This window comes from Macaca thibetana, chromosome 5 (genome assembly GCF_024542745.1).
Source record: "Macaca thibetana thibetana isolate TM-01 chromosome 5, ASM2454274v1, whole genome shotgun sequence".
NCBI classification, from domain to species: Eukaryota; Metazoa; Chordata; class Mammalia; order Primates; family Cercopithecidae; genus Macaca; species Macaca thibetana.
In genome coordinates, this window is record NC_065582.1 from 76,661,129 (window position 1) to 76,688,660 (window position 27,532).

A 27,532-nucleotide genomic window follows, 5' to 3' on the forward strand; every position below is an offset into this window, starting at 1 on the left:
TATTCTAAAATTAAAGATTTTTGGATACCAACCCCAGAGATTTGCATTTAGTGGATCTAGGGCAGAGCTCAGAAATGTGTAGCCTTTCTTTGTTTCTTATTTTTTCTTTCTTTCTTTCCTTTTTTTTTTTTTTTTTTTTTTTTTTTTTTTTTTGAGATCGGGTCTTGCTCTGTTACCCAGGTTGGAGTGCAGTGGTGCAATCTCAGCTCACTGCAAACTCAACCTGCCAGGCTCACATGATCCTCCCACCTCAGCCTCCCTGGTACCTGGGACTACAGGCGTGAACCACCACACCTGGGCAATTTTTTTTTTAAATTTTTTGTAGAGACAAAATCTCACCATGTTGCTCAGGCTAGTCTTGAAATTTTGGGCTCAAGTCATCCTCCTACCTTGGCCTCCCAAAGTGTTGGGATTACAGGTGTGAGCCACCATGCCTGGCTGGAATACATATTTTGAGAAGGTTCCTCAGGTGATTTTGATGTGCACTCAGGCTTGGGAACCATTGCTTCACAACAGGCAACATTCTATCCTTGGGCTGAATTAATTTAGTTCCTAGTAGGCTGTCAAAACTCCGACAGATAAAATTTTTCCACATGTGGTGTGGAGTCTTATCACAATTGCCACTGATGAGACACAAAGCCTATTTGAAGGTTAAACCTTTCCCTTCTCACTGATTACATCGGAAAGCACCCCGGGGAGAGGTTTGAGGAAAGAACCCTGTGGGGGTTTGAGGAAGGGCCGCACTCTGTTTACCACAGCTGTGAGCACGAAGAGTGGCGTGTAGGCACTGAAGGCAGCTGCCAGCTTGCAGGCTTCTGCGGCGGACAGCACATGGTGGTCAAACTCCTTCAGCAGGCTCTGTGAGAAAACAGGAGGCTAAGTGGAATGGTGATAATTAATTATCAATGAGCAAAAAACAGGCTATGAAATAGTTTTGCTTTTCTTTCATGATTTCAAGGGACTCCTCACCACAACCCATTCAGAACAGTGTCAATAAAGAGTAAGTGGGTCTAAAGACCACAAGGTGTTGACTTTGCTTTTCCCAGCAGCCACACACCTGTGCAATAATTTGGGTGAGCTTCTTTGGAAGATGGTGGCAGTTCTTTGTTCAAAGGAACCTGCAAATTTTGCAGCCAGATTAATTGATTTCTGCACTGCTCTTGGCCAAGAGTCCTTTAATTGATGATTTCACAGCAATTAGGATTCATTTATTAATTCTATAAATAGGTACAGAGTACCTCCCCATGCCAGGGCCTGTTCTAGACACAGGAGACAGCAGGCAGTGAGCCTGCAAGGAGCTTACTTTCTGTTGTGGGGGAGGGATCAGTCAATATACAAAACAAGTGAAGTGTATAGTATTTGAGATGATGACAAATGTTCTGGAGAGAAAATAAATGGAGAAGGGGTTAGGGAGGTCCAGGATGGGAGGGAAGTGTGCAATTTTAAACAGTCATCAAGGATAACTTCAGTGAACAAGGGACATGATCCTCCTGTTTTGGTCAAACAGAAAAAGCAACATCTTAGATTCAGATTACCATCAGCAAGCTGTATGTGTTCTTTTGCTACACTAATTAGTACTGAGCATGGTTACCATTGTGATTGGGGTCTTTAATAAAAATGGCAATATAGATGATAATAAACACTCCATTTCAGCACAGTGTGAAGAGCAGCAGAACATCCTTGCCACTTCTCTGGGCTGGTCAGAGACCTGGGCTCAGCTCCCAGTTCTCTCTCTTACTGGTTGTGTAAACTGCAGAGGTTAGTTAGTTTCTCTGCACTGCATTTTATTTTCCTCTAAAATGGAGTGACACAATTTGCTCTACCCTCCTCATAGGGTTTTATGTGGAGATATATACACTTTTTTGAGTTGTAAAGTGATACATAAAAATTAGCAGTCATTATTATCAAGGACGAGAGCCTGGAACACGGGACTGATGCTCTCATTTAAACAGATGGTGATTATAAAGTTTTAAAATTATTACCCCTTTATCATCAAGATGGCCCAAGTTTGGAAACTGAATTTTGTGATACTCGGAAAGAAGTGAGGCTCAAAATAATTTTGTTGATATTCATTCATTCATTCATTCATTCATTCAGCAGTAACTTTCTGAGCACCCTCTGTGTGTCTGGTACAGTGCTGGGTGCTGGGATAATAAAGCCAAATAGGACCCCCCAGGAGTCCTCCCCAGGATTCCTCCCATCTGTCTAGCAGAGGCAGCACTGAGCTCCCTGCCTCCCAATCTCCTGAGAAAGACACCCACTAATCACCCACCAATGACACCATTGACAGTTTTACAGATGATGCCACTCAGTGTTATGATAATTACCAAATTAATTTGTGGATTGTTTTTAAACTTTTCATAATCATTCTTGCTCATGGAAACAAAGATGTCTGCCAGTATACCTAATGACGTGGAGAGGCCCTGTAAGAAAAACACAAACAAGACACAGATTGGGAATTCACAGTGGATTACTGCTCTCACTTCATGGCCTAAAGGCAATGGTTATCCCTCCATATGAATGATTTGCCTATTGTTATTTTATTACTATGGCACTGGAGATACTATTTTTAAAAGTCAACATATAATAATTGTACATGTTTATGGGATACAGTGTGACATTTTGACATATGCATACATTGTATAATAATACTCTGACTTGGATATACTTTTAAATTGGCTGCCACAGAGCTTGAAAGATCAACACATCCTAGGGCACGTGGGCCTAGTGTAAACACAGCTACTTCTCAGCTGGGTTTCACTGGGTGATCAATACTAACTTGTCCCTACTGCTAGGCCTGAATAACTGGCCCAAGGAAGAGTTCACATCACAGTCTGTATTGTAAAAGAATCATAGACAGCAATTGCTTACACAGATCAGGGAAATGTAATAGCCGGATGCTTCAGATAATGAGACTATTCCCACAGAATTCCAGAAAATGAAAATGTCAAGTAGGATTGACATATACTAGTTGATGCTACATAAACAATTGAAGTCTTCACCCACTCAACTCAAGAAAAATGATTTTACGTATAAGCAACTTGGCCATCTCAACTTTGCTATGCAATCAAGTAAAGGCTAAATATATAATAAAACAGATAAATGAATGGACCAGTAGAGATAAATATATAAATGGACAGTTACAAACGATTATAAAAACACCATCTATGCCCCAAGAGTCTAGATGTGAGTGAGGATGAAGCAAGACACAGAAGGAAGTTACTAACTGTACCTGGTCCTATGCTCATGAAAAATAAATAAAAATAGGACAGATGAAATTGATATATGAGAAATGGAATTGTATCATAAAGAGATAATCATCTAAAGACAAATACAGGAAAGGAGAAAAATAAGCACTAGACAAACCACCTTTTTATCCGGCTGAGGAAGTGACAAATATCCTACGATGGAGGCCCATATTAACTCTGCTGCTTCGTACCACATCCCTGAAAAAAAAAGAGGGGCAGGGAGAGGGACAGGGGAGGAACAGCTGGTATCTGTGTTCTTGTATGAGAGAATACCTTTGAAAACTAATACAGAAATAAGACTCATTAGATCCTGTTAGGAAAACTCAGGCTTAGATTAGATTGACACAGTAATGTTTTTCCAACTGTAATAGAGACAATTTTTCCATTTCACTGGGAAATAGAATTATTATATATTTGTATATATAATATGTATAATATATGTAGTTTTCTCAGTATTTTTACAAAAATAATAATTGCCACCTCCTGTTAAAATTTCTCAAACCCTTATTTTGCATTCTAAAGTATATTAGCATTCTATAAACTTGAAAAATTCATGAATACCTTAAGGAATGAACGAACACAGTGTCACGGTGGGTATAGTATAAGGTGTCGCCATATTACACGGAGTCCTGCTGAACTGAGTCAGGTGTGAGAAATAACACTGGGAACCCTACAGTTAACATCACAATATACAACCGTGAACCTCTCTAACAAAGCTTACTAGAAAAAAAAATTATTAATATTTGTGACACTCCTAGGATCTTAAATGCCATTCTCTTTTCGATGAGGAAGCTAAGGCAAGTGGAAATTAACAATTTTAGCCAGATAAAAGAAGAAAATTCCACAGTGAAACCATGCAGCCAGGCTTCGTAAATGAGCTTTGAGAAACGCAAGTGTTAGATGATGGTACCTAGCTTTTGCAGAATCTGCCCTCTGATCTGTATACAGACCGACTGCACCAGGACCTTGTCACTTTCATTTCTGTACAGCCAGGTACCTAAAAGAAAAGAGGAAAACTTCCCTTGAATTACCAGAGATATTGCCTTGTAAATTAAAAGAATTTTCACAGAAGTCTTCATGAGCACATGTGACATCATTTTGAGAGACAATCTCGTCTCTACATTTAGAATCAGGTCCAAACTTCTTGCTGTAGCCTCAGGCTCTGCAGGAACTGACTCCTGTCTGGTCTCCAGTTCCCTCACTTACTCTCCATCCACTCTAGCTTTATTTTGCCTCCTTGTAATAGGACTGGCCTCTTGCTTCATGGCAGCTGTACTTACCACTAGCCCTGCTTGGGATCCTCTTTCCTCTGGCTTCTTAAGAGGCCAGATCCTTCTTCAGGTCTCAGCTTCAGTGCTTTTCCTCAAAGGCCTCCACAGATTAATTTTTCTACACTGTTACCCCCACTGTCTTATGGTTGCTTTGCAGAGGGTGAGGTGGATCCCATCTGAGGAAAATTTGTTTGGATGTCAAAACTGATGACTCCACACGTGTACCAAGAGGGTATGAGAAGATTTATTGCTCACATAATGAGGCTTTCTAGGGTAAGTCAGGCGGGCACCCAAGCTGCTCCTTTGACTCAGGCAGGGAGTGGTGAGTGGCTTTGCTTGTCACTGTGACTGGGGTGTGGGGCCGGGTAAAGGTTCCTGGAAGCTGGGTTTGGGTGTGTGGATGAAAGGGCTTTTTGTTGTTTGTTTGTTTTAATCAGCCTGTCCAGTGTGAGACAAAAGTAAAAAAGGCTGTGGCTTGAAAACTGTCAGTGGTCAAACATCAAAAATAGAGGCAGACTCTTTACTGCCCCCTCACTATTCTCTGTCACATCAGATAATATTTATTTTCTTCCTAGCTTTGAATCCGTGTGTATGTGTGCGTGTGTGTGCACATGATGGCAAGAGTGTATATTGTAGTTTAGTGATGGTGGCCACAAGTGAGGGGTGCGTGGTTAATATTTGGATTCCAAACTATCTCCCCATTAGAAATGTCCACAAGTGTCAAGGAGTTTGAGGCCTCACATCCAAGCATGCTGAGTTTAAAAGTCCAGTGGAAACTTCTCAACTTATTGATAAACTTGCTAACTTAAATGCCCAGAAATTCAGACACGATATCCAAAGGCTTAAGTTATTTGTTACCCAATTATTAGGACTTGCTTCCTTTCATGTATAATTAAATATTGAAAGAAAATCCATTTGGAAACAAGTTTTATTAAAGTTCTTATGTACCAAAAATCAAATCTATCTTCTGAACCATTTAAATCGATAAAGCCAAAGCAGACTCTTCTGAACTTACAGGCTTTTATTTCCAATCACAATTTTGTTTAAAAGCTGCTATCGAACCTTTATAAGGCCCACAGAGTTACCTGCCTTGACAGTGACCGTCCATTAGATAACATACTCTGTAAGGAAACAGGCCAATAGTAGATTCCTTGTCTTTGTTTGTTGTTGTTGTTGTTGTTAACTTAGAGAAAACAGACACACAGAGATGTAAGCTGCTTGATCAAAGCTTCTTCATTCATCAGTGGCAGAGCCAGTCCCAGATAGCTCTGAAAACATCTAATGTATGGTAACTATTAAGTCAGTAAGTTGTTATTAAATGAGTGCTCTGTTTGGGGCTGAGGTAAAGGTCATTGTGAAGATATGAAAGTACTCACCCGTTGCTCCATTGTTGCTTATTAGACTGCTCAGAATATACTCTGCTTTTAAAAGTTTTCCTGAAAAGCAGCAACCAAATGCCACATGATTAGCTGTGAAAATGCACTTAACAATTACAAGTCGTTCATGCTCTAAGATGAATATATTGCAGCAGGAACTGTAACCTCCCCTGGAAACATTCCGTTTTATAATTTAAAATCAATAACGACATCATCTATAAAACTGAGAAAAAAAGATGAAGTTTCCAGAAGTTGGTAAGGAGGAAGTTGGACAGTATCTAAAATGGCTATTAGATTCATACGTATGTGATAATTCATTCACATAGAGCAAGGCTTGTGGAGTAGAGGCAAACTTTTGTAACAGGCTGTGCCACCTCCCTGTGAAAGCTATACTTCAAGAAGTGCAATGGAGTTACCCATGGACAGGAACTAGTTATGGAATTATCAGGAAGGAATTTGGAGGTGGGGAGTGAGGAGACTCTTTCTCAAGGGTTTACTTATTTTGTTACTACCACATAGGAAGGGCCTATTCTATGGACACCTGTTGGAAGCACAATTGTTATCCTTTGAACCAAACATTCCTTTTTCCAGGTGCCTCTAAGCCCTACATGATCTGGCTTCCATGACTTCTTTGACCTCACCTCTAACTTCTTGTTCCTTCCTTCTCAGCCCTCTACTTCAGTCACAGTGGCTTCCTTATCATCCCTTGAGTAGACCAGGCTCATTACCACATCAGAGTTTTTGTATTTACAATTCTTTCAGTGTGTAATGCTTTCATCCCAAATGTCTGCAAGGCTTCCTCTCTTCTTCTTCAGGTCTTTGCTCAAATGTCACTGTCTCTGAAGGCCTCCCCTGACCATCTTATTTTAAATTACATACATAGATATATGCTCTGGCTGTGGTAGATTGTATTTCCAAAAAGACCACACCAATATATTCCATTCTTCACGCTTATTTGCAACGATGACCTGGTCATTTTTCTATCAAGAAGTGGAATCTAGAGTTTATTTCCCCTCTTCAAGAACACAACTGGCCCTGTGACCTGTTTTAACCAATGGAATGTGGCAGAAATCTGGGCGTTAAGGGATCTATAAATTTTGCCTTCCCTTCTTGGAACTTAGCCCAATGCTCTGAGGAAGCTGAGGCTGCCACATGGAGAGGCCCACGCAAAGGAGAGCTGAGGACCTCTCCCTAAGCCTCCGCTGGGCTCTTAGCTGGCAGCCAGTACCAAATGCCTACTGTGTGGGTGAGACCATGACAGACCTTCTAGCTATCCCAGCTTCCAGCTGACAGTAGTTATAACAATCACCCAAACTACAAATTATGAGACTGAATAAATTATTACTGTTTTAAGCCACTAAGCCATGGAGTGGCTTGTAACATAGAAATAGAGAAATCACACGCTTAAAAGTGGAGTACTACTATAACAAAAATTTTGGAGACTTGAAGGGTGTTGAGACAAAAGGCAGTGAAAAAATTGTTCCTGGAAGTTTGAGAAAGGGAACAGACATTATACGTGCTGTAAAGTTTGGCAACATGGTCTCCAGGAGTAATGTGGACTGTAGCAAAATGTAACCAGTGGACTTGGTGTCTAGCTAAGGAGATACCTAGGAAGGATATTGAAAGTGGCAAAGTGTATATCTTTTAGTTACCCAAGATAAAGTACAGGAAGAAAGCGATAACCTAAAGAAGAAACTACAGTAGTCGCCTCTGTCCCCTGTTTCCTTTTCTGCAGTTTCAGTTACCAGCAGTCAACAGCAGTCCAAAAATATTAAACAGAAAATTCCAGGAATAAACAATTCATAAGTTTTAAATTGCGTGCCGTTCTGAGTAGCATGATGAAATCTCATCCTGCCTGGGACATGAACCATCCCTTTTTCCAGCAGATCCATGCTATCTATGATGACCACTCATTAGTCACTTAGCAGCCCTCTCCATTATCAGATGAACTGTCTGTTGGGTAATGCAGTGCTTGTGTCCAAGTCACCCTTATTTTACTTAACAGTGGCCCCAAAGGGCAGGAGTAGTGATGCTGGCAATTTGGATATGCCAAAGAGAAGCTGTAAAGTGCTTTCTTTAAGTGAGAAGGTGAAAATTCTCAATGTAATAAGGAAGGAAAAAATTCATATGCCAAGGTTGCTAAGGTCTATGGTAAGGATGCATCCTCTATCCAAAAATGGTGAAGAAGGAAAAAGAGATTTGTGCTAGTTTTGCTGTCACATCTCAAACTGTGAAAGTATGGCTACAGTGTGTGATAGGTGCTTAGTTAAGATGGAAAAGACATTAAATTGGTGGGTAGAAGACATAAACAGAAATGTGTCTTCATTAATGGCAATCGGGCTTGGGCATCTACTGGGGTCTTGGAACGTATCCCTCATGAATAAGGGGGGACTACTGTATTCCATTTTAAAGCAAGACTTAGAGAAAGTAGACACGGCCCAGAATAGTCTTTCCAGACAGCAAGACATTCTGAAGATAAATTTAAAATATTAAAACCTGGGGAAAAAGTCAAATTCAGGGCACTGGCAATAAAATGTGACCTTAGGGTCAAGATCAAACCAAGGGCATGGCTGTAAAACACTTTAAGACCTCAGACCCTCTGACCAAGCAAAAGAGCTTCCAAGAATCTTAAGGGTGCTGTCCTGTATCCCTTTGGTTTGCAGCCCAAAGTAGCATTCAAAGATAAATGTAGGCATTTTTTCCCCCTAATTTAATATGTTAAAAAGTTAGAAAGCATTTAAAGGAATTATATCAGCTTGATTTAAGAAGGGCAGAGATAGTTCAAAATGAAAAGAGACACATCTGGGAGTCAAACTTTCTATAGGCATGGAGCAGGCTGAGATGTTTTCACAAAAAATATTTTATGGGCCAGGCACGGTGGTTCATGCCTGTAATCCCAGCACTTTGGGAGACCGAGGTGGGTGGATCACCTGAGGTCAGGAGTTCGAGACCAGCCTGACCAATATGGTGAAACCCCATCTCTACTAAAAATACAAAAAGTAGCCAGGCATGGTGGCGTGCACCTGTAGTCTCAGCTACTGGGGAGGCTGAGACAGGAGAATTGCTTGAATCCAGGAGGTGTAGGTTGCAGTGGGCTGAGATCTCACCATTGTACTCCAGCCTACATGACAGTCTCTCTACGTATGTATGTGTATATGTGTATATGTATGTGGACAAGGAAGGATGATTCAGAGGACAAATCCAAGAGCTGAGGAGAACCATTCTCAAAGAGAAAATGTGAGCCCTAATCCAGAAATAATTCTTGTCCCCACATCAGGAAGACTTGGGATATATGCCTGGCTAGATTTTAGATTAATATGAACTGTGACTGCTGCATGACTCATTTTCCCCGCTTTTGCACAGAAGCGCCTATTGAAATGATCTTTTCCTGAATCCCTGTTGCATGTCAGTTGTGTTGGAAGATAGATAACTCATCTTTTAGTTCACAAGTCTCTGCATCCCCAGAAGTACCTGAGAAGCTTTGTTTGTCCCTAAATGTACTTCAGAGGATAAGATCTTAAGCTTTGAACCTGAACCCTTAATGGCACGAGGCTTTGAGGGAGGAGTGAGTGTATTTTGCACATGAGAGAGATGTGTATTGTTGTAGCCAGAGCATGAACTATGATGAAATTATTTTAGGCCAGTAAATTTGGGGAGTGGCTTGTTGCAAAGCAAATGATCACAAAACACTGTCACCGCTTCTCACCTTCTCTGCTTTATTTTTCTTTGTCATTTATTGCCATAAGACACACTGTATATTTTAATTATTTCCTCATTGCCTAGGTCTCCCCAGTAGAGAGTGAATTCTAAGACAGTAGGAGGTTTTGTCTGTTTTGTTCACTGTCCTGTCCCATGTACCTCCAACAATGCTTGGAACAGGGCAAATACTCAATAGATATTTGTCATTCATCCAAATACATGTTTGAATTGTGCCAGGGATTGTGCTAAGAGCTGGAGACAGAATGATGAACAAGACAGAGCCCCTGTCTTCAAGGTAATAATAGTAATAATAACAACAATAACAGCTACCATTTATTAAGTGTTTACTATGTGATGGACATTGTTCTAAATTATATATAAGCACTCTATTGTCTTCATTTCACAAATAAAGAAATGGGCCTTACAGAAGATAAGTATCATCACCAAAAGATATGAACCAAGGCAGCCTGCCATGAAGGTCCAAACTCTCCAGTGCTAAACTGCTTCCCAGAGATATCACTATTTCAGATGAGTTGTCCAACATGATATTTTTGTAGGGGACCATTTTCAGCCATGCAGGATACAATTTTCTTTCTTCACATTCTCTCTCTGTCATCAGAGGAGGGAACATACAGCATGAAATAATATCTGCAGGTTTTAGAGTTTCTCATCTTCTCTCCTTCCCTTACCAATTTTTAAAGTTACTGTCCTCCCTCCCTTTCTCTCTACTTCTTTCCTTTCATCCTTCCTTCCTTCTTTCCCTTCTGCCTTTCTTTCTCTTTTCTTCCCTCCCTCCCTTTCTAATTTCCTCTCTGTTTTAAAACGCCATTGTTTTGCTATTTTTTATTCTTTATAGTTCTATCTTCTCCCCCAACTTGAACCACTTGAAGATAATGAACCATATCTTGATCATCTTTATAACTATCCTAAAGGTCTAATGCAATTGTTGGCACATAGCAGGCTTTCCACATATATTTGGCCAAAAAAAGAAAGACAGAGAAAGAGAGAATAAAAGAAAATTAGTATCTGAAATCATGGTTTACAGTCGAATTAAATTTATTCACATCAATATGTTTAAAAAGAGAGATATCAAATGAAATACCTAAATGAATAAATTTTATCAAAGTAATCTCTATTCTTAAAAGATATATTTCTAATTAGGTTTTGTTGCTAACTAAGAATGGGCATTTAAAAAATACTGACTTTGTATTTACCAACCTTACTTAATTTCTTAATTCTAACAATTAATCTGTGGATTTCTTGGAGTATTCTGTGTGCAGCCATATCGTCTACAGATAATACCGTTTTTGTTTTTTCATTTCTAGCCTTTATACTTTTTATTTCCTTTCATTTTCTTATTGCCTTGAGAGAACTTCCAGGAAAGTGTCAAATAGAGGCAGTAATGAGGTACTTTTTTTTCTCAACCTGACTTTAAAAGGAATTCTTATAATTTTTCATCATTGGTTTTGCTGGAGGCTTTAAGTTACTTCCTTTGATCAGTTTAAGAAAATTCCCTCCGATGCAGGGAGGAACTTACCATTTTTCAGCTCCAACTTATCATCTTTCAGTTCCAATTCACCCTTCAATACCTGCTTTGTGATCATGCGGATGGATCTGGTAAGCATTTCTCCTTTGCCAGCTAGCAAGATGGTAAGGATGGTAAGCCTTGTCATCGTGGGTGTGGAAGGATGCTGCATGGCAAGGGTGCTTCTCATCCTGACTTGATGTGCTCCTCTGGCCAGGCCACTGTGGGTACCACTTCCTCAATGCCCGACTCCTACAGCACAGGCTTTCATAGCTTTCCCTGTGCCTGACTCCTGCAACACAGGTGACTTCTGTAGCATGTCTCCTCAGCGTGCAGCAGTCAGTCGAACCCAGCAGTCAGTCCTCTCAGCTGACTTTACAGTGAAGGGCTGTCAGTTAGGCTCCTGTGGTGACCAGTTTCCCCTGGCACTCTGTAAAGGCAGCTTTGTGGTGAGTTCTAAGGCACAGCGCCTCCCCGTGGACGGTTTCCCCCAACACTCAGAAGGTGGGTTTCCAGTGAGTTCTGCCAGCATGGAACCTTGGTGACTTCTCTGCCATGCAGCGAGCCATGTCTGTACCTTCTCCAACAAGGTCTTGATCTCAGCCATGGTGTGTGTATGAGGGCCAGGAGCTCTTTTTTAGGTGTTCTATCTGAGTCCAAGGAATAGTGACTATACCTTATAACTGCTATCTTGCACTCTTTAGAGTTCTTTAGAGTTCTCTTTACTTTTCACTAGCCAAGCTCTCATTACTCTAATTCCCTGAAATAGTAATTCTTTGTATCAAATTTTCCTTGTTCAAATTACTGTGTGGTTTCTGTTACCTGATTACATTTCTATCCCTAGTTTGCATTTTTAACCTAAGTTGGTTGAAAATTTTATTAACTTTAAAAAATCTATTTAGGTGAATGCATACTTTTTCTTCTTTATTCTGTGCATGTGGTGCACTAAATGAATAGATTAAAAAATATTTAACTATCAGCCAGGCACGGTGACTCATGCCTATAATCCCAGGACTTTGGGAAGCTGAGGCAGGAAGATAGCTTGAGCCCAGGAATTCAAGACCAACCTGGGCAACATAGAGAGACCTCATCTCTACAGAAAATAAAAAAGTTAGCTGGGCATGGTGGCACGTGCCTGTAGTCCCAGCTGCTTGGGAGGCTAAAGTGGGAGGACTGCTTGGGCTTGGAAGGTTGAGGCTGCAGTGACCCATGATTGCACCACTGCACTCTGGCCTGGGTAACAGAGTGAGATCGTGTCCCCCACCCCTCCAAAAAAAAACACAACAAAATAAAACCCACTATCCTTATATATCTGGAATAAACCTTCCTTGATTGTAATGCATTATTAATTTAATATAATGTTGGTCAATTTGGTAATATTTTAAGATTTTTTGCACCTTATTAATTATATAAGTGATATTGCCATATAATTTCCTTTTATTTTAATCTTACATGGCTAATGTATTTACCACATTCTTTTTTTTTTTTTTTTTTTTTACTTTATAAAGAAAAAGAGATTTAATGGACTCACAGTTCCACATGGCTGGGAAAGCCTCACAATCATGGCAGAAGGAGAAGGAGGAGCAATGGCATGTTTTACATGGTGGGAGGCAAGAGAGCATGTGCAGGGGAACTGCCCTTTATAAAACCATCAAATCTCATGAAAACTCATTCACTATCATGAGAACAGCATGGGAAAATCCTGCCCCCATAATTCAATCACCTTCCACCGGGTTCCTCCTGTGACACATTGGGATTATGGGAACTATAATTCAAGATGACATTTGACTGGGGACACAGCCAAACCCTATCAACCTAGGTGTAGAATTACTGTCATGTAATAACACAATGTTTCACTTTTTGAAGAACTGCCAAATTGTTTACCAAAGTGGCTGCACCATTTTACATTCCACTAGCAGTGTATGAGGGTTCTAATTTCCCTACATCCTCACTGATACTTATTGTCTTTTTGATTATAGTGAGTGTAAGGTGATATCTCATTGTGGTTTTGATTTACATTTTTCGAATGACTAATGGTGGCATATTTATTCTTTTTTTTATTATTATACTTTAAGTTGTAGGGTACATGTGCACAACGTGCAGGTTTGTTACATATGTATACTTGTGCCATGTTGGTGTGCTGCACCCATCAACTCATCAGCACCCATCAACTCGTCCTTTACATCAGGTATAACTCCCAATGCCATCCTTCCCCACTCCCCCCTCCCCATAATAGGCCCCAGTACCACATTCTTTAGTCATCATCTTTTTTTACTCTCCACTTCTTCATTCTAAGTTCAATTTTCTCCTTAGAAAAATGCATCCTTTAGTGTGTATGTGAGTGTGTGTGTGAATGAGAAAGAGCTGTCTTGAGAATAATTCATTTTTAGTCAATCAGGTCTGAAAATGTTTATTTCATCCTCACTTTTGAATGACAATTTTGCTAGGTATAAAATCCTAGGTTGAAACCCATGTCCTCTCAATTTTTTGGAAATTCTCTTGCTTTCTGGACTCTTATTATTGATGATACTTTTTGTTAGTCTAAACATACTTCCTATATTAATCTGTCTTTTCTCTCTCTCATTGACTTTCTTATTGTTTGATTTTCTATAGTTTACCACACTAGGTATGGTCTAGATGTGAATTTATTTTAAAAGTTTTTTTTTTTTTTTTGAGACAGGGTCTTGCTCTGTCACTCAGGCTGGAGTGCAGTGGTGCAATCATGGCTTACTGCAGCCTCAGTCTCCTGGGCTCAAGAGATCCTCCCACCGTAGCCACTGGAGTAGCTGAGACTACAGCTACATGTCACCACACCTGACTGATTTTGTTTATTTTTTTGATGAGACGAGATCTCCCTATGTTGCCCAGGCTGGTCTTGAACTCCTGGGCTCATTGATCCCTCCTGCCTTGGCCTCCTGAAGTCCTGGGATTACAGGTATGAGTCACCATGCCAGGCCTAAAACTTTTTTGCCCAAGGCTAGATATACTTCTTCAGTATAAAGACATAATTTTCTCCAATTCTGAGTCTAGTTAGTCCTGCTAGAAGTCTTCTATGCTTCTGTGTTTTTTTCAATCTCTTTGAGTTTTTTAAACTTCTCTTTTATATTTTCATCTACTTAGCTCTCTGTGCTTCATTTTCAACATTTTCTTTAAATACAGTTTCCAGTTCCACAATTTTTTCCCCCACTGTTACTGGTATTACAGGAGTACATTTCTGGTAGGTCAGTTATGGGGTTGGAATATCTAATAAACTGGCTGTAGAAAATGTACCTTGATTTTAAGGTTGTTAGTGGTCATTTGTCCCAGGTGGGCAGCCAAGCACATGTTAGAATCTTTAGATCATCCCTTGCTAGTCAAGCAAGGTTCATAGAACAGCAGCATCTCAGGCCATACCAGAGATCTACTAAATCGGAATCTGCATTTTAATAAGATCTTTAGGGGATTCAGAGCACACGGAAGTTTGGGGAGCACTACTCTGGGGAGCACTACTCTGGAGCACTACTATTTGTGTCTTTTTGTTGCTGGCCTGAATCGGGATTAAGTGAAACACTGAGAGTGAGCATTTAGAAATTTTTATTATCATTTGCCAAAATAATTGTATAACTCTTGAAGCTGATAATAATAAATACATTAAGCTTGCATTTTTGTATCTTTGTTTTTTACTTCGTTTTTCTAAGGATTTATTTTATCTCATTCACCCCATTGAAGCAGTCTGGTTGGCAGTTGGACACCCTTATTAGCAGATGAAATGCCAAAAGCTTATCTCACCAACTGGGAGGGTGTTCTGTGCTCCTCAGTCACGGTTTTGTGGTTGAATTCTTGTATCTTGTCTATATAAAAATGAACTTGTATGCTCTGCCTGTTTTGTGGGGAATTCCCCATCAATTCATCAATTACTATTACTTTCTCATTTTTTTCTTTTTTTTTTTCTTTTTTTTTTTTTTTTTTTTTGAGACAGAGTCTCACTGTTACCCAGGCTGGAGTGCAATGGCACGATCTGGGTTAACTGCAACCTCTGCCTCCTGGGTTCAAGCAATTCTCCTGCCTCAGTCTCCCAAGTAGCTAGGATTACAGGCACCTGCCACCACACCAGGCTAATTTTTTGTGTTTTTAATAGAGACGGGGTTTTGCCATGTTAGCCAGGCTGGTCTCGAACTCCTGACTTCAGGTAATCCACTCGCCTTGACCTCCCAAAATGCTGGGACTGCAGGCGTGAGCCACCACCCAGCCTGTTGCTTATAAATTTTAAGGTAAGGTCATCTTTAGCCAAGAATATTTTTCTGTGAGATTCCCAAGGTCCTGGGATGTAGATACTTCTCTAGAGCATAGTTTTGCATTTGATCTCCTGGGGTCCAGAAATTTCAGTCTTGAACAATTTTTTTTCTTAATTATTTGATGGCAGGTTTCCTGCTTTGTGGGCAGAGTAAATTCAGACTCTACACTCAAATTTGGCACAGAGTTGAGATTTTTATTTTAGAGGGGAGTTTTTTTTCCCCTCCATCCCAGAGCTTGGGCAGACAGCAGGCGTCCTTGTAACTTCTCTGCGCAGGCTGGTGGGATTGTTCAGTCTCCTTTTATAGCCTATGCAAACCTTTAAGAATTCCAGCTTGATGCAAATATTTTACTTCTCACATGGGCACAAGGCAACTATCTCTCATCTCTGCCCAGGGATTAAAATGACAGCCCCTTCCCTTGAGGTCTTTGCTCAAGTGTAACTTCCTTTGGCTATGTGTCGTAAGCAGTAGTCTACTGCTGTGATTTTAAATACCTTTTATGTTTCAGGTACCTACAAATCTTTAATTCACTATATTTATGTATTTGTAATGGGAGAAGACTGCACTTGCTCTGTCCTCCATGTTGATGGAATTGGAAATCTGAGTCTTTATCTGTAACTGTGGTTTGAAAGGTTTTGTCTCCTAATTTCAGGCAAGAGTGAGGTGAGCAGGCCTTATGAGTCTTCTCTTTTTTTTTGAGACGAAGTCTCTATCTTGTCCCCCAGGCTGGAGTGCAATGGCACGATTTCACTCACTGCAACCTCCACCTCCCAGGTTCAAGTGATTCTCCTGCCTCAGCCTCCTAAGTAGCTGGGATTACAGGTGCCTGCCACCACGCCTGGCTAATTTTTGTATTTTTTAGTAGAGACGGGGTTTCACCATGTTGGCCAGGCTGGTCTCGAACTTGTGACCTCAGGTAATCCGCCCGCTTCGGCCTCCCAAAGTGCTGGGATTACAGGCCTGAGCTACCGTGCCCGGCCTTGTGAGTCTTCTCTTGCTTCTGACATCCCACTACATTGAGTGTTTGGCTGGATGGAACCCTGTGGTGGATACCAGGAAGCGCTGGATCAGAAGGATAATAGCAAGACTGCTGTCCTCTCATATTACCTTTGTTTTTCTTCCTTACCCCTTACAATATTATATAATCTCTTTCACTTCTCCACCCCATGATTCCTAAGTGCTTGGCCTGAGAGCCTCCTTTCAGCAAATCTTCTTCTGTTACCCCTAAACCATCCCTGCTCGCAGTCCCAGTCCTTCTCTCTCTTTGAGACAGCCAGTGTAGGTGGAGGCTCCAGATGTTTTGGGGCAGACATTTACACAAGAAGACTTAACTCTGAGGCTATATTTGTCTTTCTGCGGCACTTCTAATAGGGTCTTTGAGGAAAAGACAATCCCAACTATTGGGGAAAGAGATCCAGGACCTTTATGTTAGACACAGGATAATGTGAGTACAGGAGCATCATCATGATCATTGTGATCATACCAAGGCTTTCTCGTCATCAGGAGAAAACTGCTATACCACCTGATTAGAACCTTGAGAGAAATAATTTTAAAAACCCTCCCAAAACCAATTTTAAAAAAGGAAACCTGGTCAGGCATGGCAGTTGACACCTGTAATCCCAGCATTTTGGGAGGCTGAGGTGGGTGGATCACCTGAGGTCAGGAGTTTGAGACCAGCCTGGGCAACATGGCAAAACCCAGTCTTTACAAAAAATACAAAAATTAGCTGGGTGTGGTGGCGCATGCCTATAGTCTCAGCTACTTAGGAGGCTGAGGTGGGAACATCACCTGAGCCTTGGAAGTTGAGGCTGCAGTGGGTTGTGATCAGGCCACTGCACTCCAGCTTGGGCAACAGAGCAAGACTGTCTCAAAAACAAAACAAAAACAAAAACGGGAACCTGAAAGATCAGTTTGGACATGTAAAAGCAAAGCTATCAACGTCCCTGTTTACCATTTGACCTCAGTTTCCATGTCACACTATAGCAATGCTGTATGGCAGAAAATAAGCTACATTTCTCTGTTCCAAGCTCTTGTTGATGAGAACCAGTATTAGAACCCTGCCTGCACCCTCCAGCCTTCGCCACTCTGTTCCCCTCAGAGAATGCCCTGCTCATACATCATTACTATCTGACACCATCAGAAGGAACAACAGTTGTTAGGTTTCTTTCATGTCCCAGACATTATAAATTACATTAGGAACATTTGAAAGAAGAAATTTTTCCTAAGTTCAACTCTGTCCCTGAGTTACTTGAGATAAGTAAATAACAAGACATGCACAATTTATGCACAGTTGCAAGAACTTGAGCGTAAATGAACTTGGGCTTTTGAAAAGGTAACCTCCACTAGCCCATTTCTCCCATGTCCTTTTGTCTCTGTCCCTCTCTGCATTCAGCAATTGTCCTATTTAGCATAGTTAGTACAGTTCCTTTTCAAAGGAAATCAAGTAAAGAGATTTTAACCTCTTAAAGACCAGAGTTATTAAAATAATAGCAATAGCTAAAACCAATCAGAAAATGAACCAGTCCCACTTCTGGTAGGGGTAACTTGCCTTCTCTTTTCATCCTTTACTTTTTCAGTCTTGGAAACAGGAATAACAGGCTACACGTTTCTAAATCTAATGGCTACCAGCAGTTTAAATAATTCAAGAATTCTATGGAAGTGGACTTTGCAGTAATGCATAGCAGGCCCCCCTCCCCTCCAGCCCTCCTCCACACCACATCTTAAGTTAGAATGTCAGCCTCCTTTTTCATTTCATTCAAAGTGACAGGAAAAAAAAAAAAAGATACTTTAAGACCTAATCAGGTACTGTACCGGTGTTCTGAATGATGAAAAAAACCCTCAAATTACTTCAGTGGGTTTGTCAGTTCTATTGTTAGCTTAGTCAAGTGGCCCTACAGAAAGGAGACAGGAGAGCGAAGAGAAAATAGTAGAATTCTAATCTGCTTTTTAAAGACTCTTGGTCAGAAGTATAGCAATTCAGATACCCCTGTTTGAAAGCAGCAGGACAGATTTGTTAGAAGACAAAAGCTCCAATTAGTATTTTCCACACCCTTTCACAATTTTCTCTACTGCTTTTGGCTCTGAAACCCTTTATGCCAGGGCCTTTGTGCTGGCAAAGAGGCGGGTGGAAGGGCACAGGGGCGGGGGAGGGGAGCCCCGGGCTCGGAAAGATGGCACGCAGGGCCCGGGTGCTCCGGGTGTCCCACAGAGGTCAAGTAGCTCGGGAGGGAAGGGGAGCTGCAGACACCGAGGACGCGGGGGCGGCCAGCAGGAGGGAAGCCTACCTGAGTTCATGGAGATTCGGGCTTGGCGAATAACCACCTGCGGGGCAATTGGCGTGGTTGGCTGCAACTTGTGGAGACCTTTGGCGACCTGCAGAAGTTTTCCAGAGACGTCGAGCCCATACAGGAACCGGTCCACCAAGAACACAATAGCTGCCGCAGCCGCACAGTCCCGAGCGAGGATGGAGGCCCTCAGGGACGCCTGGAGGAACAGCGTGGAACATCTTGAGCCAGGCGGAAACGCCGGCAGGCTGAGGGCCAGGCTTAGGGTGGGAGGCATTTTCATTAATACAACAAAACCCACAGCTAGGAAGAGAAAAATACTTTATTAGGCAGCTGAACCAAAAGAAATAAAATAGAAAAATCCAGTTCAATTGTGCAATAAAATAGCATTTTCTTCATTCAATGTCCCCCATTACATTTATAAAATTATAGAAGCGATAAATGCATACTTCCTGTTGTTAAAAACTCAAACAATACTAAAGTGCATAGGGTAAAAAGTAGGGCCGGGCATGGTGGCTCATGCCTGTAATCGCAGCACTTTGGGAGGCCGAGGCAGGTGGATCTCTTGAGGTCGGGAGTTCGAGACCAGCCTGGCCAGCATGGTGAAACCCTGTCTCTACTAAAAATACAAAAATTAGCTAGACGTGGTAATGGGCGCCTGTAGTCCCAGCTACTCGGGAGGCTGACGCGGGAGAATCACTTGAACCCAGGAGGCAGAGGTTGCAGTGAGCGGAGATCCAGCCACTGCACTCCAGCCTGGGTGACAGAGTGTGACTCCATCTCAACAACGGCAACAACAACAAAAACTATGTAGGGTAAAAAGTAAAAGCGCCCCATAGTTTCCCCACCCCTCATTTTATTTCTTCTCCTACTGTTCCAACTCTCCTTGACAATGGTTTGGGAGAGAAGATCCTTCCAGAACCTCTATCCTTTTATTTATATTTAGACATTAATTGATCGTTGTCTTGCTTTGCCTTCTCCTACCTTTCCTATCTCTTTCTCTCTCTTTCATACATAAATGACGTCACACTAAACATATCGTTCTGCTGTTTTCTTCTTTCAATCACCATCATCTAGGAGAACTTCCACATTAGTTCATGACACTCTGCTTCATTTATTGCCTACATTTTAATTAGGAAGAAATATGGAATTTTAGATAACAGTCCATATTTGATTTATATCATCATGTTTCGTTAATGAATAAAATAAGAAAAAGAAGAAACCCGGCATGAAATGAAAGTGTAACATAAACAGTAAGAAGTAGAAATAAATAATCAAGTTTTTATGAGAAAACATCATCATCGTTTGCTCTGCTAGAGTGTTGTACGAAAGACCTTTGATTTAGTGGTTACATAGCTAGTAGCGTAAATGAGTTTATCACCCAAATGCTATTATCTTCATATGCTAAACTAAATCATGCTGAGTGCTTTCTGGGCGTGTTTGTTCACACATGAAGCCTAGAAAGCATTGTAAGCATTGCCCATTTTCCTACTACAATGTTACTACACAAAGCACTGCTTTCATCACCACATAATCCTAAGTACTAACACTTACTGGGCAAAACCAGGTGCCAGGCACAGTGCTAGGTGATTTATATGCACTAATTCAGTATCCTCCTAGCAATCCTAAGAGGCAGGTTCTATTATTATTCTCATCTGTAAGATGGGAAACCTGAGATGCAGAGAGGTGAAGTGATATGCTGAGGTCACATGACCTGTGACTAAGCGCTGAGGTTTGAACACAGGAGGTCCAAATTCAGATCCTACATGCTCCCTGACTCCATGTTAGGAAGCTGGATGGAGCTGCTGGGAGTCTGGAAAGGCCCAGGTAGTGGGTTAACAGGGCAGAGTACCAGAAGAAGAGAGCTGCACAAAGCAAGTTCAGAGATCTGCAGAGGGTCCTCTTTGAGTCAATTATCTGATATTTACTACTATGTTAATGAATGCCATATACATAATTGATTACAGAATATTTGTATTCACAGGCTTTCATCAGTCAGGTAATGCCTGCCAAATACCAGCACAATAATCTTTCCGTTTTAAAACTGATGCTTACTTAACCTGTTAAGATATTTAAACTATCAATGTGTTTATTACGTATATAATTTTTTACTCGACTTATCTTTTTGGTCTGAGTCAATCATTGCTCTCACTGGGATAGAGTTGCCAACTGTTGGGGAGAATATCTCTTCTCTCCTCTGGATGTTTCCTTCCATGTGACGGGAGCTCTATGACCCTAGCATCCCCGGCCTCTTTCTATCACTTTCCTCACTCTGCTCCATGCGGGGCGCAGTGACTAATCTGACTGGTAAATTTTAGAAGAAGAAAGTGGGCGTGTATGACTTCTCCCTTTTTTCTCCTGGGAACAAGCTGTCCAAAGGAAACAGCACTTTGTTGTTACTTTTCTATATCATAAGTCTTGTCTAGTAAGCTGCCCTACATGGAGTATTCTGCCTGGCCCTGTTCCTGTGACTAAATGGGGAGGTCTTTATAATTTTGGGGTTCCACTAGCAGATTCCCTATGTCCAAGACAAAGCTATATCTTCTAACTTGCCCTTTATCAGAATTAAGGGTACTATTTCATCTCTTGTTTGCCTCTTTTCTTTTATTTCTCCATTTGCTCAGAATCCAGGAGAGGAAGAGAGGTACTATTGATGGAATCTTCCCAAAGACCCTGACATGAATAACTGCCTTTCTAAGGCACATCATAACCCTTTCTAGGGAAACTGCTGTGCCCACAGCCCCTGTCTTTGAGGTAGCCACGTATTTTGCTACTTGGCCTTGACACCCTTTTTTCTCCACCCCACAACCAGATCAAGGCCACCTGATCAAGAGTAGCTACCTGATAATCTGACCCCTCATGACTCTGTGGCCAGGCTTTAAAAAACCAATGTATCAATCTGAACTAAAAAATATAGAATTTGCCTGTTGTTGAAGGATAGAAAGAAAGTAGAGTATGGCCAAGCCATGTTTACCGGCAACACAAGGGAGGATCCAAGAATGGCTCTGAATGCCAGTCCACGTTTTCATGAGTGCCATTCTAGGAATTACATGTCTCGTTTAGTATGCCACATGTATTTTCAAAATATTGCACACCCCCTTTCATGTATTTACTTGATTGAGCTTCTGTTCCTTCCAACCAGAAAAAGCCTAACAAAAATTGCAATGCTCAAAACTTCTACTGAGTTTGTCAAATAAACCATCAATCTGAAAAATACAAGTTTCAAAAATGAGAAAAAGTCTGTTGGCTGGGCACAGTGGCTGAAGCCTTTAATCCCTGCACTTTGGGAGGCTGAGGTGTGTGGATCACTTGAGATCAGAAGTTCGAGACCAGCCTGGTCAACATGGTGAAACCCCATCTCTACTAAAAATACAAAAATTAGCGGGGCGTGGTGGCACATGCCTGTAGTTTCAGCTACTCAGGAGGCTGAGGCAGGAGAATCACTTAAACCCAGGAGGTGGAGGTTGCAGCGAGCCAAGATTGTGCCACTGCACTCTAGCCTGGGCAACAGAGCAAGACTCGGTCTCAAAAAAAAAAAAAAAAAGTCTGTCATTGGCATTCATAAAATGTAAATCAAAGATGGAAAAGCAAATTGATGGTTTTATATGTGGCCAGCTGTGTCTACTAAGGCCAGTCTCTCAGCAAGGGTCCTTCCTGTGCTAAAGACACGTAGATATAGTCCTTTGTTTTGTATCTTCAGCTACTATCTTCAGTACTTGCAGTTTCTGCCACTTCCAGCCTTCCCTCTACTTTTGCTTAGAAGGAACAACACTATTCCTGCCACCCTGCTCGTGGCTGTGGACCTTGGGGGGTACTCAGATAGCCTGTGAATGCCCTCTTTTTGATGTTACACTTCAGTGCATGCTTGATTTCTAGTTCTGCTCTCCATCTTTTTTTCTTTTCTTTTTTTGTCTCTGTCACTCAAGCTGGAGTGCAGTGGTGCGATCTCGGCTCACTGCAACCTCTGTCTTTCGGATTCAAGTGATTCTCCAGCCTCAGCCTCCTGAGTAAGAGGGACTAGGTGCTCACCACCACGCCCCGCTAATTTTTGTATTTTTAAGTAGAGATGGGGTTTCACTATGTTGGCCAGGCTAGTCTCGAACTCCTGACCTCGTGATCTGCCTGCCTCGGCCTCCCAAAGTGCTGGGATTACAGGCATAAGCCACTGCGCCCAGCCTTGTTCTCCATTCTTATTGGTGTCTCACTTTAGTTTTAGGGAAGCTGCAGTAACTATTCGGGCGGCAATGTTCAGAGGCAGGCTATTCTCCAGAGGTGATTCCCACTCTTTCCTCACTGAGAATAATGGTTTCCACTTGTGTAGGACCATCTAGTCTGTGAAAAATGTTCACACACACCTCTATGACATTTAAATTTTATAGTAACTCTAAAGTCTAAACAAGAAAAGGAAACTGAAGCTGCGAGATTAAGTGACTTTCCAAAGTTATAAAATCAAAAGAGTCAGAGCTAGGCAAAAATTCAAGTCTCTCTCTCTTTTATTTTTATTTACTTATTTTTAATTAATTTTTAGAGACAGGGTCTCACTCTGTCACCCAGGCTGGAGTGCAGTGGCTGATCATATAGCTCACTGCAGCCTCAACCTCCTGGGCCCAAGTGATCCTCCCACCTCAGTTTCTGAGTAGCTAGCTGGCATTACGGGCATGAGCCACTGGTCCTGGTTTCTCTCTTTCACAGTGGTAAAAAATGCATAACAAAATTTACCATCTTGACATTTTTAAGTGTACATTTCAGTAGTGTTAAGTATGTTCACGTTGTTGCAAAACAGATCTTCAGACAATTTTCACTTTGCAAATCCAAAACTTTATACCCATTAAACAACAACTCCCCTTTTTCCACTCTCCCCAGTTCCTGGCAACCACCATTCTACTGTAGGGGTTAAGATGTGTGACACCTTTCCTCTTCCATCATAAGGGTCACAGCTGACACTCCTATAATACAAGACAGGTTAGCAAGAGAAAACCATAACAAATTTATTTAATCAAAGTTTGATGTTACGTGGGAGCCTTTAGAAATGAAGACCCAAAGACCCAGAAAAAACTGCCTATTTTTAAGGCTTAAATTTGACAAAGAATAGACAGCCATGTAGAAATGTGATTGGACAGAAGGAGTATGACTAATCATAATGGACTAGGTGTGATGGGACTCAGCAAGACCCATCTGGTGAGATTTTTCTCAGCCTGTCTGTGTAGTATCCTTCCTTCCAGGTACAGGTCTTATAATCTACTATCAGACAAGATAGGACAGAGAATTTTTTTATGGCCAGCCTCTACACAGAAAGGCAGGGAAAGGTTAGAGTAATATTTCTAGGTTTTATGACTTGCTTTGGTGGAGAGGAGTTCTAACTTCTATGACTTGCCTTGAGGAAGAGGAATTCTGTGGTTTCTATGACTTGGTTTAGTGGCGAAAGAGGAGTGAGAGAGAGGAGGGCAGGAGAAGGTCAGAGAGAACTTGCTTCTGAGGCTGCTTCTGGGGTCTTTCAATCTCCTTTACTTCAAAGTACTCAGCATGCCAAAATGTCTTACTATGGGTGTCCTTTTCTGAGCTCCAACATTACTTTCTGCTTCTATGAAGTTGACCACTTTAGATACCTCGTATTAGTGAACTCACACAGCATTAGTCTTTTTACTTCATTTAGCACGATATCTTCAAGGTCCATCCATATTGTGGCATGTGGCAGGCTTTCCTTCCCTTTTAAGGTTGAATAATAATCCATTGTATGTATATACCACATTTTGTTTGCTCATTCATCCATCAGTGAACATTTGGGTGACTTCACCTCTTTTTGTTGTGAATAGTGCTGCCATGGACATAGGTATGCAAATATCTCTTCAACACCCTGCTTTACTTCTTTTGGATATATACCTAGAAGTGGGATTGTTTGATCACATGAGAGTTTTACGTTTAATTTTTTGAGGAACATCCATGCTGTTTTCCACAGAGTTTGCACCAAAATTTTACAAGCCCACCAAGAGTGCACAGGTTCCATTTTCTCCACATGTTTGCAATACTTGAGGAGCACAAGTCTCTTGAGCATTAGTTCATCTTCTGCTTTTCCCCTGTGGCCTGAGCAGGGTTCTGTGGAGCAGTGCCTAATCTGAGAATAAGAAGTTGGGTCTTGGCCAAGCGTGGTGGCTCATGCCTATAATCCCAGCACATTAGGAGGCCGAGGCGGGTGGATCATGAGGCCAGGAGTTCAAGGCCAGGCTGGCCAACATAGTGAAACCCCATCTCTGCTAAAAATACAAAAAATTAGACAGGTGTGGTGGGGCACACCTGTAATCCCAGCTACTTGGGAGGCTAAGGCAGGAGAATTGCTTGAATCTGGGAGGTGGAGGTTTCAGTGAGCCGAGATTGTGCCATTGCACTCCAGCCTGGGTGACAGAGCAAGACTCCGTCTCAAAAAACAAACAAACACAAAAGTTGGGTCTTTAAAGCTGAGGCTGAATTCACTGTTGACTCCAAACAGTGTTTTTAGGGGCCCCACTTCCTTCATTATAATGAGAAAATTCTATGAAAAGGAAAACAAGGACAAATAAAAACAAATTCCAAATGAAAAGAGTATTCTTGTTACATATTTAAAAACGAGAGACAGGAAAGAAAACTTCCCGGGAGATGGCTTTTAATTTTTGTGCTTTGATATTCTCTAGCAAAAGTTGGTATTATGAGAGCAAATGATGATTTGGTGGTAGCTGGGGATCACTACAGTTGGGCACTCCTCACAGTGAGCTACAAGGATACTTAGTAAGTGCAGTGGCATCTTTTATGAAATGGTCTCCCTGAGTTACGAGACAGAGCTTCTTGGAGTCTGGGGAGGCCAAGGTAGCCAGAGTTCACAGGGCAGAGTATCAGAAGAAAATAGCTGCACAAAGCAAGTTCAGAGGTCTGCAGAGGGTCCCCTTTGAGTCTTCAGCAGAATACTGATCAGCTTCTGCATGGAAAGGAACCACCCAAAGCTGGGGGAAAAAGCCACCTGAAATGAACATAGGAAACAATTCTTAGGCCTCAAGCAGCTTATGTTTCTTAGGAAACGATTCTTAGGCCTCAAGCAGCTTGTGTTTCTATCAGCCAGTGCAGAAGAGTCTTGTCATTTACAGGGCACGGGGTAGAGTATTCAGAAAGGTATTGCTTTGGTAGGGAGACTAAATTAGCCTTTGACTATGACTGTTCTTGGCCAACTCTGATACCTTAGAAGAAAGCTTCAAAAGGATCAAATTATTTCCTAACTTGACTGAGTCCCAGAACAAAGCTCAAGAATATTTATAGGCACACAAAATGTTCACAATCCAAGAAGGTAAAATTTATAATCTGGCATTCAGTCGAAAATTGCCAGGTATGAAAGAAGCCCAGATTGCACAGAAAAAGAAATCAATAGAAAGTGACCCCCAGATTACAGTTCGAGAAGGTAGAGTAAAAATTAGGCATATACAGTAGAGACACGGAAGATATAAAAATTGAACCAAGTCAAACGTTTATAGATTAAAGCGATATGAAGTCTGAGATGAAACCACGGGTATCTCGGTTTGTTTCCTAGCTCTAGCACTTATTTGCCATGGCAAGTTACTTAACCACTCTGTTCTCAATGACCTCATCTGTGAAATGTGGATAATATTCGTGTGTGGTGCTGTTTCAGGATTAGAGGAAGTGTGGGTCAAATGCTCAGCACAGAGCTTGGTAGATTGTGGGTGCTTAATAAATGACATGGAACACTATGAAAAAAATGGAAAGAAGTCAGCTACTCACTTCCACTCTCTTGTATGATGAGACATAAACAGGCACAGACAGACTCCCAAAGTGAGTTTCAGTGGAAGTTTCAATAGAGCAAAACAGAAATAATGGGTCATGCATGTAACATCTACAAGGCTTATCTCAGAGAATGGCTAAACCTCTCATTTTTTTCAATCTCTTTCTTCTCTTCACCAGCTCTGAGGATTGATGTTACTGGAAACTGAGAAAGGAAAAGGAAAATGAGCGGGCTCTGTGGCACTTGGTGAGGGAAAGCTGGGTCTTGAAAGGGGGCCTTCTCAGCACACACGTGCGAATTGCTTTTGGCTGTCGCCAATGGAGGAATCCCTCCCCAAGCACCTGTAAACTGATGCTGCAAACACCCCATTCTGTATCCCTCAAGAACACGCCATATATTTGAGCAGAGAACATTGCCTAATCTATTTTTCCCCCTTCTACTCTTAATAGATTGGAGCACAAAAGCCTGAGAGAGGGTGACCTGCCAGACAAAAGGGCCTTTGAGTTCCTTGGAAAAGTAGACTTGGAGGAGGATGGAAGGAATCCAAGTGGCCCTATTATTTCCACTTGCACTAATTAGACATTTTTCTGTCAGCTATTGAGCACTGCTGAGAGGCCAAACTCACTGAATTCATTTCTAAAGTGTTTACAGAAGTTTGCATCTGTTTGTGTCTCTTCAGGAGGAAAATAAGCACTTCAATAGCATTGTGGAAAATCTAAACGAAGCATCCTATTCTGGAGGACCTGGCATCCCCGAAGCTGCATAATTTAACTCCGTTCAGGGCCCAAACCTCTCGCATCTCTCTCCAAGACCTAACGATGCAAAATGCAGAGAAGTCAACTCAGGAGAATCTTTTCTTTTCATTTTCTTTTCTCTTTCCCTTTTGAAACGGCAGCATGCTGTGCACTACATACAGATTTAGGTGGGTATCATTCTTGCAGCCCCTCTGTCGTGTTTCTACCAGCACTCTGAGAAATTAATACCCACTTTCATTTGCTGCCAAGTAAGGGGATAGTAAATTCCTCAGCAGCAAAGCAGAATACATCATCATCCTGGGAATCTTCCCAAAATGTATGCCGGGGAGGGGGCGGGGGGC

At 41.5% G+C, this 27,532-nt stretch overlaps 1 protein-coding gene across 8 annotated transcripts in view; it reads right to left on the reverse strand.

The window, feature by feature from the left end:
• ALPK1 (alpha kinase 1) overlaps positions 1–27,532 on the reverse strand; it is a 137,258-nt gene that overhangs the window by 12,222 nt on the left and 97,504 nt on the right. For 6 of the 8 annotated variants that reach the window (XM_050791322.1, XM_050791318.1, XM_050791319.1 and 3 more), the window contains 6 exons: positions 18,678–18,876; positions 5,896–5,955; positions 4,159–4,245; positions 3,370–3,446; positions 2,328–2,423; positions 754–858 (listed from right to left, as the gene is read on the reverse strand). In XM_050791322.1, the coding sequence (XP_050647279.1) occupies positions 754–858; positions 2,328–2,423; positions 3,370–3,446; positions 4,159–4,245; positions 5,896–5,955; positions 18,678–18,876 (624 nt within the window). Of the gene's footprint in view, positions 1–753; positions 859–2,327; positions 2,424–3,369; positions 3,447–4,158; positions 4,246–5,895; positions 5,956–18,677; positions 18,877–19,661; positions 26,069–27,532 lie in introns of those variants that run through there. The other 2 variants (XM_050791324.1, XM_050791323.1) reach the window with 2 other exon arrangements.